This window comes from Ranitomeya variabilis, chromosome 2, assembly GCF_051348905.1.
Source record: "Ranitomeya variabilis isolate aRanVar5 chromosome 2, aRanVar5.hap1, whole genome shotgun sequence".
In the NCBI taxonomy this organism is placed as follows: domain Eukaryota; kingdom Metazoa; phylum Chordata; class Amphibia; order Anura; family Dendrobatidae; genus Ranitomeya; species Ranitomeya variabilis.
Genome location: NC_135233.1, coordinates 909923834 through 909939599, shown reverse-complemented (window position 1 = coordinate 909939599; position 15766 = coordinate 909923834). Strand labels below are relative to the sequence as shown.

At 43.2% G+C, this 15766-nt stretch overlaps 1 protein-coding gene across 1 annotated transcript in view; it reads left to right on the top strand.

Moving 5' to 3' along the window:
• Positions 1–15766, top strand: part of PRKCI (protein kinase C iota) — a 114982-nt gene that overhangs the window by 78976 nt on the left and 20240 nt on the right. Inside the window, exons 6-12 of the mRNA XM_077290563.1 lie at positions 573–710; positions 825–876; positions 3446–3504; positions 7808–7984; positions 8589–8686; positions 10504–10590; positions 13391–13526. Of these exons, the coding sequence (XP_077146678.1) occupies positions 573–710; positions 825–876; positions 3446–3504; positions 7808–7984; positions 8589–8686; positions 10504–10590; positions 13391–13526 (747 nt within the window). The remainder of the gene's footprint in view (positions 1–572; positions 711–824; positions 877–3445; positions 3505–7807; positions 7985–8588; positions 8687–10503; positions 10591–13390; positions 13527–15766) is intronic.

The window sequence follows — 15766 nt, the reverse complement described above, 5'->3', positions numbered from 1 at the left end:
AGGTAAAAAAAAAAAACTCATGAAAATACTCAACAGGTGCACATGGCTTAAGATGTAAACCTGAAAGTACCTCAGTAATGGACACATCGCAGGAATTGGGGTCTCTGTCTCTACCTTATGTTGCTCTTAGATTAAGTGGCATAAACCTGGTGACCGAGTCCCTTTAAATAGAAACTTTACCCCTTAAACCCAGAATTGGTCCATAGCATTCTGTGCTGGTAAACTAGTCTGGTATTGAAGACAAGAAGCTTTATTACTGGCAATGCAGACAAAGATGATGGCGTTGTTTGGACCAACCGATTTTATCTGTTTTTCCAGTACAAATTTGAAAAAGAAAGCTTGAATGTGATTATCAGCAAATCCAGCTTTGTCTGCACCACTTTTATTTGTGGCCCTAAATGTGATGTGGTTGGCACAGAAAAGCCGTCTTGTGCTGCATACAGACGTATATTGTAAGGCCTAGCGTGTTACCGTTTCCTGCTAATGGTTGGAGCTGCCTGATTCATGGTTTTATATACTAAAGTACCATCGTTGTGACTATGTGTTATATGTGTGTGTATCTCTCTCTCCAGCGAGCGCACTGTGCCATCTGCACTGACCGGATATGGGGGCTAGGAAGGCAGGGTTACAAATGCATCAACTGCAAGCTGCTGGTCCACAAGAAATGCCACAAACTAGTCAGCATTGAATGCGGACGGCACACGATAGCGGTAAGTAATTGTCATTTTTCTCTACTTGGCTAAACTTGTGATTTACAGCATTTGTAGAAATAGTGTATAGATGTGCATATCTGTAATATGCTTTTATTTGTATTAATATTGCAGGAACCAATCATACCTACGGATACTCCAAGCATGAATCCACAAATTGAGCCAGGTACATAAGATGTATGATGAGAAGAAATGCTCACTCATATTTTTCTAACACATTATTCCTCTATATGCAAGATGCAGTTAGCATTTTTGCCACAGAGCTGGGCTGTGTAGGTACTTAACATTTTTTTTATGATTTAATAGGTTATTCCCATCACCTCCATTTTTGTCTGCATTGCTATAAATAAACCTTCTGATCTTCAGGACAAGACCGTTTTACCAACATAGAACGCTATTGAGTGATTCTGGGTTTAAAATGGTTGTTCAGGCTTGGGATTCAAGTTTGCTGTTACTTTGTGAAAGCAGACATGTATCCTGTGCATGCTGTCAGGATTCTTTGGGTGATCATGTACAATTTGCATAGGTCCAGCCACATTATGACTAGACATGTCCAGCGCTTCTTAATTCACTTGTATTGAGCGAGACTGTGCACGTCTAGTCAACATGTGACCGCATGAATCGCATACTTGTGACGTGTGTGTGTGACGTGCCTTCCCACTGCCAGTATTGGAGAATCCTGACAGCGTGCATGCTGTGAGGTTCCACAAGTCTGAAGTTACATAGTGATTGTACAGCCCCTTTCAGTAATAAAGCTTCTCCACACCATACCTGACAAATGCTGTCTAAGGGTATGTGCACACGTCAGGATTTCTTGCAGAAAATTCCTGCAAGAAATCCGCATGCGTTTTTGTGTGTTTTTTTCCGGAGCTTCCCAATGCATTAAATAGCGGGAAAAATGCAAAAAAATCCGCAAAATTAATGAACATGATGCGTTTTTTACCGCGATGCGGTTTTTTGCAGAAAAAAAAAACGCATCGTGCACAAAAATTCCAGAATGCATTATAATTGATGGGATGCATATGCATGCTTTTTTTATGCGTTTTTATCGCGAAAAAAACGCAACGTGTGCACACAGCCTCAATGTTGCACAAGAACCAATTAATCAGATGATTGCAGTTTCAAGTCCCTAAGGGATCTCGAAAGAAAAAAATAGACATCCATAAAAGTCTGATCATTAAAATAAAAAATATAACGCCTACAAACACCACGAAGCACAAAGAGAAAATTTTAAACCTCACAATTGGCATTTTTCAGTGCACCTCTGCAAAAAAACACAGCAAGTAGTCAAAACATCGTATGCACCCCAAAATGGTATCCATAAAACACCAGCTTTCCAGGCACAGAAACAAGCCATCATACAGCTCAATTGGTAGAAAAATACAAATTGCGGGTCCTGAGAGAGTGGCAATGGTGACAAAAGCCCCCCCCCCCCCCCCCTTCCTTTTTTTTTTTTTTGCACAAATTTATTTTCCCTGGGACGTCCCTCATGACGGCATTACAGGAGGTACTCCTGAGAGGTTAACAGACCCCCCCCCCCTTCCGCCTCATCCCCAGTGTTTTTCCTGTCACTAGAAGGACAGGGGGTGCAAGAGGAGTGCAGAAGTGCGATACTTACCGGGGCTCAGCAGGATCGGAGGGGACTGGATCTCTTCCCTTTCTGCTGTCCAGAGGCTCCGTCGCTGATAAAAAAACAAAAACAAACAACTTTGTAATGTCATAATTGTACTGATCGGGAGAATTGTGTTGCACGCTCGTTTTTACCACACAATGAACTTTGTAAATGAATGTTATTCAAAATGGAAATGTTAAAAGATTATGGTTCTTGGAAAAAGTGAATATAAAAGCAAAAAGCTCAAAAGCAAAATTTGGCTTTGGTGGTAAGGGGTTAAAATTCTTCCCTGTTAATTAGTGCCATTTTCTAATTTCTTACACCTCATTTGCTAAGTAACTGGCCACTGTTGCGATCAAGCAGTAATGGCTTCACATGCTCTGTGCTTACAAACCCTTTCCAATAGAGCTTGTAAGTGCTGGTCGTGATCGTTTAATTGCGCTGTTAGCTTCCGATCCAGCTTCATTCAGTATTGCTGTAGAGCTCATATAGCAGCATCGGCGTTTGGACCAGAGACGTAACGATGCAGCTAGTTTGTATTCTTAATCCAAGTATTTGCGACCCATCATAGCCGAGAGGCTGGGGAAGCAGTATGCTCAAAGTGCAGCATATGGGACCGACCGTTACAACAAGCCAGCAGGAGGGTTTCTATATTTGTGGTATCTTTTAATTCTGAAGCGCGAGATATATTGGTCGATCCTGAATACCTTGACATAGGACTGGTTCATATATTCAGCTCACATCTGCCATTACAGTACTGGGATTTATCTTAGCTGCTGGTTTGTTTCTCCATTATGTCATAAAATGAGAAAACTGAAAGGAAAATTGAGCTCTAGGGTGCTTCAGTCCAAACTATAGCAAAACGCATCCATAATAGTTAGAGAATTGGGCATTACATGACCAATATGCATAAATTACATACTGGATGGCAGATGTTGGCTAGCTGGAAACTGAATGCCAGCTGTGGTGGCACACATGTCCCTCCGTACATTTACATAGTCCAGCTCCCCAAAGCCCCTTAGGAGAAGAATGCAGTAACTAAGTGGCCTTACATTACCATATAGTGAAGAGCACGAAGCCAAAAATGACTTGTTTAATTTTTTTTTTCTTTTATGCTTTGCAGAATCAACTTATAGGCACAGGAGTCATAATAATATAGATCAGGATGGCGAAGAGAAAGAGGTAAATGGTTTTACAGACTTTTATTGTTACTATTCTAGTTTTGTATTCTTTTTTATTTTAAGATTCCAACCTAACATTGGTCATATCTGAGGGAGTATGACATCCGTTAGGATGAAAACCTGAGAAATAGGCCGTAATAGCTCTTAGTAATTGTGTGTCCGCAGCTGCACTGCAAGAAGAAAAATACACTGCTTGTACAGGACAAGTGGCCTGTAATACCTGCTGTCATAGGTCTGATATTTTATTATCCCGTGTACTTTAAATTGGATGTATTTCTTGGAATCGGGTAAGATCATTCCTTCAGAATAAGTTGTTTGGCCTCATATCATCTTCACCGATTTCCAATATGTAATTTTTTTTTATTTATTTCTATAAAGTAACTGGACTTTCTGGTCATCCTATTATTTTATGGAGCTGAAAGCTTTGTATTTGCTTCCTACACCAAGATGATCCGTGAGCAGGGTTCGTTGTCTCTGCATTGATTTCCTACATTGGCTCAAGACTCTGCAATGCTCTAAAAGCAGAGGTAGAGATTTCTTTAAAAAAAAAAAAAAATCGCAAATCTAAAGGATCTTTCTAATCTCCTCTGTCATATTATGGTCATTATTTTATTTAAAGCATCACAATAACAAGCAGAACACTTCACTATCATTGGCAGATCCTTTACTTTCTTTGCATTGACATGACGGCTGTGTGCACACGTTGCCGTTTTTCTTTTTTTTTTTTTTTTCGCGTTCTTTCGCTGTACATTATGCATCCCATCATTTAGAATGCATTCCGCAATTTTTGTGCAAGTGATGCGTTTTTTTCCGCGGAAAAAACGCATCGCGGTAAAAAAACGCAGCATGTTCATTAATTTTGCGGATTTTTCGCGTTTTCCCCGCTATTAAATGCATTGGGAAGCTCCAGAAAAAAAAACCGCGAAAAAGCGTCAAAAATGCGAACAAAAAAACGCATGCGGATTTCTTGCAGAAAATGTCCGCTTTTGCTCAGGAAATTTCTGCAAGAAATCCTGAACGTGTGCACGTAGCCTTAGGGACTTGTGGTTTTGTTTGGAATTAATTTTTTGTTTCTAAATTTATTGGAATCCCCAGATGGTTATCTTATTAAAGAACAAAACCAGTGGGGCATTTATCAAGCTGAATCAAGTCTGGCATCATTTGTACTAAAAAAATCTGCGTCTTATGACTTGCAACATATTTATAATGTGTTTCAGACACTTTTTACAACTAGAGGGATGGGATGGCCTTGCTGAAATGGGTTATCTATAAAGGTGAATGGTTTGAACAAAATCTGTCAGTAGGATCATCTGTCTTGAGCTGTCTATATGGTCACACAGGTCATAGGAAGCTGAATAAAATGGTACTTCTGATATCTGCGATCCGATGTGTTCCAGAGAAATATACATTTTCCCTAATATGTTAATGAGATATAGATCTCCCTGAAAATCTGCCTCCAGAGCTTGTTTTATGACATGGTGAGTTACCAGTGTGGGACATGTAGATCAAGAAAGCAAACGGTCAGTCATTACAGGTCTCACACTGGTAATGCCTATTTTCATCTAAAGTAAACTCTGGAGGTAGATTCTCAGGAAGATCAGTGTCCAGCCAATACATCATTTACATGTGTTAAGAAAAAAAAAAAAGTGATTTCTATGGAATAAGACCTCGGATCGCAGGTATTAAGGTATCATTTTGGGTAACTTTCTATGATCTTTTATGTCCATGTAGACTTCTTAGGAGGGGTGATCCTACTGACAGATTCCCTTTAATGTGTGTAAAAATTCTGGCGCGCGTTGTTTGCACAAATAAGCCATTGGACGAAATTAGACATAATTATCAAACATGTACCATGATGAATTTGGTTATCTTAAGACTGTCTAGCCTAATTTTGCTCTGTTTAAGAATTAAACCGTTTTTATAAATCTACTCCTATTAGTGAAAATATAAATGCTAAAGTGGGCATATGATTTTTTTTTTTTTTACTACTTTTGTAATTGGTTTTGTAATGGGTGAAGATTTCTTGAAAATTGCCACCTCCCAGTGTAAAATATCCTATCCCTTACATATTTCTTTCAATCTGGGAATCTGTATGAATTTTCAGTTCAAATTTAATTTGTTGGTAAATTAGTGAAAACAAATGTGTTGGTCAAAAAAAATTCAGGAAACCACCTTCACTCCCTTGGTGTCCTCTAGACGTCGGCAGTGTAACATTTCACATTTACTCGTTAGCGTTTTTCCTGTGGACTGATCTGCTGGTGACTTGCCATGACCACACGATCATCTCTTCAATGAGAGCGGGAAAGGGTTTCTTACCAGGGCCATCCTATACTTACAGCAACAAGGCAATATGTGGAAAACCAAGTTTTGTTTCCGATCCTTAACATGATGAAATCGAAAATCCCATTTTTTAATCCGTGCATAAATAAGTCACACTTGGGTTCATCTCTGGAAGGTTTAATCCTCCAGGTACCCAATCATCAGGATCTTATGGTCTTGTTAGGTGAGGTATTATTATTTATATAGCACCATTGATTCCATGATGCTGTACGTGAGAAGGGGTTAAATACAAATTACAGGTATCGCTTACAGTGAGCAAACTAACCATGATAGACTGGTATAGGGGGAGGAACATGACACTGCCTTGCTGGGCTTACATTCTACAGGATGATAGGGACTTGTTGGGGGACAGAATTCCAGAGGGTGGGGAATATTCAGAAGTCTTGAAGGTGATTGTGTGAGGAACGAATAAGTGTGGAAGAGAGGAGGAGGTCTTCGGAGGACCGAAGATTGTGAGGGAAGATATCGGGAGATTAGTTCGGATATGTACAGAGGACACAGATTATGGATGGCTTTGTAGGTCAGTGTTAGTACTTTGAACTGAATTCGCTGGGGAATTGGGAGCCAGTGAAGGGATTTGCAGGGGTAGCGAGGAGAGAGATGGATTAGTTGCACAGCAGAGTTAAGGACGGACTGGAGAGGTGAGCGAGTGTTAGCAGGGAGGCCACAGAGGAGAATGTTGCAGTAGTCAAGGCGGGAGATGATGAGGGCATGCGCAAGCGTTTCAGTAGGTTGCGGTAAGGACGGATTCTGGAAAGATTTTTGAGCTGGAGGCGACAAGAGGTGGCGAGAGCTTGGATGTGCGGTTTGAAGGACAGGGCACAGTCAAGGGTTCTGAGGCAGCGGATTTCCGGTACAGGGGAAAGGGTATTGTAATTTATTGTGATAGATTGGGTAGGGAATATACATTCAATGGATAGGGAAGAGTTCTTCAATGAGCTTCTATAATAACGGTCTAGGAACCTGTCTTCTCTGCATATTTCTGGCAGTGTGAATTCTATGCACCTGTCATGATCAAACAGATGTACACTACTTGAAGTGTACTGATTGGCGCTGCGTTCCTGCACAGTATGGAATAATACGAAGATATGACATCTTCCACCAAGTATGACAATTCAGATTTGACTGCAGTTGAGCTTAGCATAATTTCCTTTCCCCATCATACGGAGGTGCCAAGGAGCGGAGATCTGGCCTACTACATCCAAGAAGCTTATAGTGAGGACTGTGGCAGAGGTACCAACTTTACTTTTTCTTTTTTTCTGGAGAGTTCATTAAAAAAATCACACAGACAATATTTTTACGGACCCACTTTGATAAGCCATAATAAACCATTATGATTATCAGTGATACTTGTCTGCAGCCCAAAATTCTGATGTGAAGACATCAGCTGCAATCACTGTAAACTGTAAAATAATTAGTCAAAAATTCTGTATACGCATCTGCAGCTTAAAAAAAATAAAAAAAATAACATTACATTTTTTCATGGACACAGCAAAAAAGTGCTCTATTTTTACAGATGGTCCTGGAGTTTCTGAATGGTTGGCCACCCTGCCTGACAGCCATAGCAGTTTTTATACCTGCAGATGTGATGGCAGTGCCTTAGATCATCTTATAAATGTTCCTGCACTTTCCTGACTCTTTTGTAAGACTCCTCTTAGGCTACAGATATATTTTAGAGATCATAAATGACGCCGTAACCCACTTTTCCAGCATGCTCACGCTGTGAAGAAAGGCTGGTTTTGATGGTAATAAATTGGAAACAGCTGACTGAGCCAGCGTACTTTGGTCACATTTCTTCTTTCTATCCCTACAATACACTTAGTTGTATTTATCCTCAGGAGTCTTCCATGAAAGTGGTCTTTTTCTTCCTCACCAGTTCAGACTGCCTGAATAGCTACAAAATGCTGCTCTAACATGAAATGGCCTCTTTAATCAGCTTCTTTTGAATTCCCCTTTTTTACCAGGCAAGAAACAGCAGGGACAGCGATAAGCCCCCCTCCAGCCTAGGATTGCAAGATTTTGACCTGCTTCGAGTTATTGGAAGAGGAAGCTACGCAAAGGTCCTGCTGGTGCGGTTAAAAAAGACCGAGCGCATCTATGCAATGAAGGTGGTAAAAAAGGAACTGGTTAATGATGATGAGGTGAGTATCATATACATCATCCTATACAAATAGTCATTCTACATTGGAAGTAGAATGTCTTAGGGGGGTTGTCCAGATTATTGTAGGTGGTGTATGTGACCGAATGCTGGGGCTGATGCTGCTTTTCGTGAATACACAGTAAATGTGTGTTCTTTTGACTGCATCGCTCAGCACCATTTAACCCCGAGCCACAAACTATATTTACACAAAGGTGGAAGCGTCTTGAGAAGTCTCGTCAGTTCCAGACTGAAGGTTACATTTTCATCCCTCTTTTAAAGACGTGTGATACTTGTTCTCATTTATGGCGGTGATGTAAGGCTGACTGTATTCACTTTCCTAATAGTGTGATGACACCTTTAAATTACCTTGTTAGTGCAGACAGCTGCTTAAACGGCACAACCTGTTTAGTACCCTGCTTTTTCAACCCTTTGCAACTGGTATCATCAAAAACGGCAAACATTAATACAATGAGCTAAATCGAATAAAAATGTGACTCCTATAAGGAGCTGGACGAGGACAATTCACTATTTCATTGTTCACATTTTGTCCTAAGCTTTGTGTAAATTGCAGGGATTTTTTTTCCAGATTTATTTTTCTTTTTTAGGATATTGACTGGGTTCAGACAGAAAAGCATGTGTTTGAACAAGCCTCTAACCACCCTTTTCTTGTCGGACTGCACTCCTGTTTCCAAACAGAAAGCAGGTAATAATAGCACTATGTATAGACCCCGGGCTTTTCCTGCTGTTAATGTACTGAATAAATATAGACTACGCTTTGCCTCCTTTGTGCTGTTATGCTGATCTATGGCTCACAGCTGTTTTGCACTGTGATCACATTTTCTGACGGCGATCCACATTGTGGCAGCTGATAAATTGCTCTTCGGCATTTGTTGTTTGTTGTGTTACCTGAGACATTCTGGTTTTTATACTGCGTTATTGCTATCCGTAAAATAACTCCAGGCCTGAAGTAATAGTATCACTCACATCTTCTCATAGGGCTTCCAGACCCTGGCCCAAAAGCTAGTATTAGACAGGATTGATTTCCCTTTTCTCTTTTCCTTCAGCTCCATAGAACATAGATGGCGTTTTAGGGAGGGTGAATTAGACATCATAGTCCATATTCAGAAACTGAAGCCAATTCATAGGAAATGCCATAACTTGTACAATGCAGTATTACACAAGATGAATTTATTTGTGCTACTATCATCAAAAATGGCAATCTAATTGTAAGGTTTTTTTTTACTGAAAAGCCTAAGGGTATGTGCACACGTTCAGGAATTTTCGCGTTTTTTCGCTATAAAAACGCATAAAAAAGCATACATATGCATCCTATCATTTAGAATGCATTCCGCAATTTTTGTGCACATGATGCTTTTTTTTCCGCAAAAAAACCGCATTGCTTGAAAAGAAGCATCATGTTCATTATTTTTGCGGATTTCCCATGGTTTTGTAGTGTCCGGAAAAAAACGCAAAAAAAAGCACTAAATCCGCGCAAAAAACGCATGCAGAATTCCTGCGGAAAACCTCAGGTTTATCTCCGGAAAATTCTGCATGCATTCTGGACGTGTGCACATACCCCAAATCTGTGCCCCAGAACTCACAGCAGAATGCACCCCATCAATGCATTAGGAGCAATTTACCTTACTTTGGTCATGTTTGGCAGATGGAGGGGTTAATGCTTTTAGTCTAGTTTTCAAACCAGAATATTAAAGATGTACCTTGTCTAGTGATGAGTGAATATGCTGGGATAAGGTGTTATCTGATCATGCTCAGGTGCAAACAGTGTCTTCGGTGTGCTCGAAAAATGTTTGAGTCCCCGCGGTTGCATGTGTCACGACGGTAGACAGCCGTTATACATGTAGAGATTGCCTAACAATCCGGTAACCCCTCCATGTGTTGTGGCTGTCAAACAGCCGTGAGGAATGCAGGCGCGGGGATGCTAACAAATTTTTCGAGCACACCGAAGACACTCGGTTAGCAGCCGCGCATGCTCTGATAAGACCCAAGCACGTTCTCTCATCACTGACCTTGTCAGTTTGAGGGCGAGCCCCCCATATATATAGGACTAAGTGTTTGCAGTGCTAGAGCTGCTCAGACTATATTAGAGCATGTGCACATGTTGCGGTTTTCTTTTCCTTCTCCAATTTGTCACACAACCTGAAGGGTTTCCTGATGCCAGAAAAGTGAATGAGAACCCTGCAGTCTCAGGCCCACGTTGCTCATTTTTGACTTGCAGAATAGGTGCAGATTTCACCCCTACTATTAAGTAGAGATGCAGGAATGTCTGCTTCAAATACTTAACATGTGCACATACCCTTCCTTAGCCTCATGTAACATGCAGCTGGATCTCCAGCCATCAGCAAGTTATCCCTACGACATGGGGAGGAGAAATCTGAGAATTCTTTTTAAATTAACTTATATTTGTATGTAATAACTTGGCTGTGTAATAAAGATAATGGCATATGTCTAACACTGACCATATACTGTACTTACAGTTGTGCTTCTTTTGCTTTGTGTCAGGTTGTTTTTTGTTATTGAATATGTAAATGGAGGAGATCTGATGTTTCACATGCAGCGTCAAAGGAAGCTTCCAGAAGAACATGCAAGGTTTGCTTTCATTAGATTAGTGTGCCTACTCAGACATGGTAATAAAGAACGTCTTCCTTTATACTATTAGCCTTTTGTGAGTTTTTTATGCACATTTTCTGCACCATTTCTGCCTCTATTAATGCACCACTGCAGCGTTTTGTGTTTTTCAGTGCTGGAGTGGCACTTTAAAGCCACGTTCACACGTTCAGTATTGGGTCAGTATTTTGCATCGATATTTGTAAGCCAAAATAGGAGTGGAACAATCCATAGAAAATAGAAGCAGGTCACCACTTCTATATTTGACGCACTGCTGGTTGTGACTTACAAATACTGATGTAAAATTCTGACCAAATACTGAACGTGTGAACGTGGCCTAAATGTAAGCCTCTGCCCCCGGTCATCTACTCGCCCTCCGGCATCTTTACCGTTTTTCGGAATCACTCCAGTCCCTTGGCGCCATCTTGTGACAGTAGCTTCTGACTAGCCAGAAGTCGTAAGCTACATCACAAGCTCGCAATACAAATCTAAGAGAACCAGAATGCTGCTCTCTTAGATTTGTTTTGAAAAGTGACCTCCGCGCCTCTCCATGAAACACTGAAGCAGCCGGCAGGTCACTTTTCGCTGGGGAGCGGTGGAGAAAACAGATAAACGCCAGAAGGTGAGTGTCAGACAGAGGGCAGGGGACTTGCATGTAAAGCACCACTCCAGCAGTATAATAAAAAGAACCTGCTGCAGCGGGGCTTTAAATAAATTGGGTTACTGGAGTTCTTTCATTGCATTTGAGTGCATTTTTTTATACAGTTTTTTTGCTTTTGACTGTTGTATCTCTTTGGTATTTCATGGTTTAAACAAAGCTGCATTGTTTTTGATACTTTTTGGTATTTGGCTTTGACAAAACTTTGATTCAGCCATGTGCGGATTACATGCGTTTTTGATTTTTCCGCCTCGGAAAAGTAGTAAAAACACATGTACATTTTTTTACTTGCAAATTTTCTGCATCTAATGCAAGTCTATGGGGAAAATCCACATATAAAACTTGAGCTTATTCACAATAGAAATTGACATGTTGCAGTGTTAAGAGGCACTACAGGTCAGTTTACGCTGAGTGGGAAAAAAAGCAGTGGTCATAAGATTTCTAGAATTCCCATACGCTTTGCTGGAAGTGTCAAAAATGTACCAACAACTCATTGTGGGCACACAGCCTTGGAAGTCAAGGTTCATACATTGTAGATATAGCAGCGTCTGGGGTTGTAGCTATGTCCTTAAAACTAAAAATGTAATTCATGACACATGACCTTTAATACCTGCGGCTTGTTCACATATCTGCTGCTGTGTTTGTAGACTCAGTGCCTGACGCACCTTACTGACTTATCATGCAGTCAGGTGCAATGTCTGCTTTGTTGGGTGAAAATAATGCTACGTACAGCAATGGCTCCACCAACTCTGATGTGAACGTGGCCTTGGATGAGTGTGTAGAAGAGAAATAGTGACCTTTCTTTTCCTGCCTTACCCTGATGTCCAGCAGTATAGTGATTGGATAATCGCAAAAAAGGAAAAACGTTATCAAATATAAGCTAGATGGATCAGGCGCAGCAGAAATGATTTAACGTATTTTCCGAATATCCTTGATATAAAAAGTGTGCACAGTTATTATAGAGCCCTTAAGCACATAAATCTAAATGGTATTGCTGCCAATGGGGGCTGGTCTGTGTCTAGTCGCGTGCCGCCATGTCTGTCTCCAGCCGCGTGCCGCGCCGCCATGTCTGTCTCCAGCCGCGTGCGGCGCCGCCATGTCTGTCTCCAGCCGCGTGCGGCGCCGCCATGTCTGTCTCCAGCCGCGTGCGGCGCCGCCATGTCTGTCTCCAGCCGCGTGCGGCGCCGCCATGTCTGTCTCCAGCCGCGTGCGGCGCCGCCATGTCTGTCTCCAGCCGCGTGCGGCGCCGCCATGTCTGTCTCCAGCCGCGTGCGGCGCCGCCATGTCTGTCTCCAGCCGCGTGCGGCGCCGCCATGTCTGTCTCCAGCCGCGTTGTGCGCCGCCATGTCTATCTCCAGCCGCGTGCGGCGCCGCCATGTCTGTCTCCAGCCGCGTTGTGCGCCGCCATGTCTGTCTCCAGCCGCGTTGTGCGCCGCCATGCCTGTCTCCAGCCGCGTGCGGCGCCGCCATGCCTGTCTCCAGCCGCGTGCGGCGCCGCCATGCCTGTCTCCAGCCGCGTGCGGCGCCGCCATGCCTGTCTCCAGCCGCGTGCGGCGCCGCCATGTCTGTCTCCAGCCGCGTTGTGCGCCGCCATGCCTGTCTCCAGCCGCGTGCGGCGCCGCCATGCCTGTCTCCAGCCGCCATGCCTGTCTCCAGCCGCGTGCGGCGCCGCCATGCCTGTCTCCAGCCGCGTGCGGCGCCGCCATGTCTGTCTCCAGCCGCGTTGTGCGCTGCCATGTCTGTCTCCAGCCGCGTTGTGCGCCGCCATGTCTGTCTCCAGCCGCGTGCGGCGCCGCCATGTCTGTCTCCCGCCTGCTTTATGTACAGAAGAGAAAAAAAGGAATTTCGTGAGAAAATACACATTTTCACACTTTCCAATAAAAGCTCTTGAATCTTTACAAATATTTGCTCTGTACAGAGTGGGTCCAGTGCAGAGAAATATTGGGTGTAGGAAATGAAATTGCCTTTGTGTCATACTAGGCTAGTCCAGTTCTGCGTACATTTCTATTGGCCTGTTAATTTGGGGTGTCGGAGCATATTTTCCGGGTATAGTACACCCTTTCTATGCTTCAGATCAGCCAGTATTTTCCTGGTGGTAATAGACTCATGCTTTCCTCCCTCTAGGTTTTACTCTGCAGAAATCAGTCTGGCATTAAACTACCTCCACGAGCGAGGAATTATTTATAGAGATTTAAAGCTGGACAACGTCTTATTGGATTCTGAAGGGCACATAAAACTTACTGACTATGGCATGTGCAAGGTGAGGAAAATGCTTTATGTTATTTGTCCACTGAAGCAAACTCTCTGTTCACAATTACCGCAGAAAACAAAGCGCTATATCAGCTACCAATATCTATCGGGACTAGTGAATGGAAAGTAGGGCCGACTGTGGTGGGGAAATGTCACAACACAACAGCAGGGGTTTTAATGTTACTGATGTTTGTATATTTACGGAGCTATACTGTTCTATATAATGTGTGTGAACCTCTAATCGTTTCTGCCAATTTTAGTTTGTGTACATGTTTTTCGTATGGTTTTTTTTTTTTACATCGGCATACCGTATGAGGGCTTGTTTTTTTGTGGGACAAGTTGTAATTTTGAATGACTCCATTCATTTTGCCATATAACAACTAGAAAATGGGGAAAAAATTAAATGGTTTTATTTTCTGTCAATAAACTAGTATAAGGGATTGTTTCCTTTTTGCTGAAACTGAAAAAGTATGTTCCATTGTTTGTTTGTTTATCTCTTTTTTTCTGTTTACATTATAGGTTAGTTTATTTTATAATAGATCAGACTTTTACGGAAGCGATGATACCAGAAATGCTTTGCCTTTTTTTTTTTTTTTGTTTGTTTTCCTTTTTAAAAGGGAAAAGAGGACAATTTGAAAATTGTGTGTGTGGAAAACAACTATTTGATACACTGCTGATTTTGCAAGTTTTTCGACCTACAAAGAATTGAGAGGTCTGTAATGTTTATCGTAGGTACACTTCAACTGTGGGAGACAGAATCTAAAAAGAAAATGCATAAAATCACACAATTTGATTTTTACATAATTAATTTGCATTTTACTGCATGAATTAAGTATTTGATACGATAGAAAAACAGAACTTAATATTTGGTACAGAAACCTTTGTTTTTCCCTTCCCCCATGACGGCACACCTGAGAGAGGGGATCCGCCCAGTCAGGACAGGAACCCTACTGAAAATAAAAGGGCGGTACCTCTCCCTCGCTTCAGTTGGGTTTCCTGTCCTGACAGGGACCCTTGTGCTGAACACGGCGGTTCGACTTACCCAGGTCCCGTCCCGGCGTGGAAGAACAGGCAGCGCCTGTGCGTCGGAGGTTCGGGTCCTGGAGGCGCCGTCCGCAGGTCCCCCCGGGTCACTGCGTCCGTGCGGGCGTTGTGCAGCATGGTTGGAGGACCGGGTTCCTTCCATGGCTGCCACGCCGCCCACCCCTCTCTGCCGGCGCGGCGGCCGCTTCCGGGTCGCTCTTCTGACGTCGCACGTCAGGCCCGCTGTGAATGGGCGTGCCCGTGTGACGTCGGAGGCAGGCGCCGGATCCAAGATGGCGGCGCCCATGAAGAAAACGCCGGCCGGTGAATGAAGACTCCGGCGGCATGGCAGAGAGGGGGAGGGATCACTATTGGGCACCGGAGAGGCGGGGAGTGCAGTGGTCGCCCCATAAAAGGGTGCTGGACCACAGAAGACGCGCTCATGTCCAAAAACTTCGCCATGGAGGTAGGACAACAAGAGCAGCTGCAGCAGTCTTCTTCACAGCAGCAGCAGCCGGAGCTCTCACCAGATGCCTTGCCGAGCCACCAACATACCAGGAGCAGCCGCTCAAGTGGTAAAAACAGTGGTCGTTCCGTCCGGCAAGATTCGTCAACGTCCAGGAGGGACGCTTCACGTGCATCTGTCCAGCCTCAAAAATCGGTACCCTTGATTGTCGGCGGTGGTGAGTGATCTACGTGAATGTATCCCTTATGGTAACAGGGTCCATTTTTCTGTTTTGATCACTAGGGGTCCAGGAAAGCTACCGGTAAAACAAAGAACCGAGAGTGTGCCCTTTGTAAAAACCCGCTCGCAGTGCAGTATCGGAAGGATCTCTGTGCTGACTGCATAAATAAGACTATTCAAGAAGAAACCCCTAATTTCACCACTAGCCTTAAAGCCATAATACAGGCGGAAATAAAAGACTCCTTAAAATTGGCCCTTAGCGAACCAAGAGGGGGAAGCCGTAGGGCGTCTACAGAGTCGGATACCTCTCAGAGACAAGGGAGTCATAAAACATCCCGATCTCCCTCTACTTCCCCAGCCTCGGTCCACTCTTCAGATTCCTCCTCGGACAGTGATTCAGGAGGTCGTCCGTGCCTTCCCACGGAGGACGTGGACAAATTAGTCAAAGCAGTTAGGTCTGCAATGGGCCTTAAAGAGGAGAAGACACCTAGGTCACTAGAGGATGTCATGTTTGGTGGCTTAGAAGAGAGGAGGAAACGCAC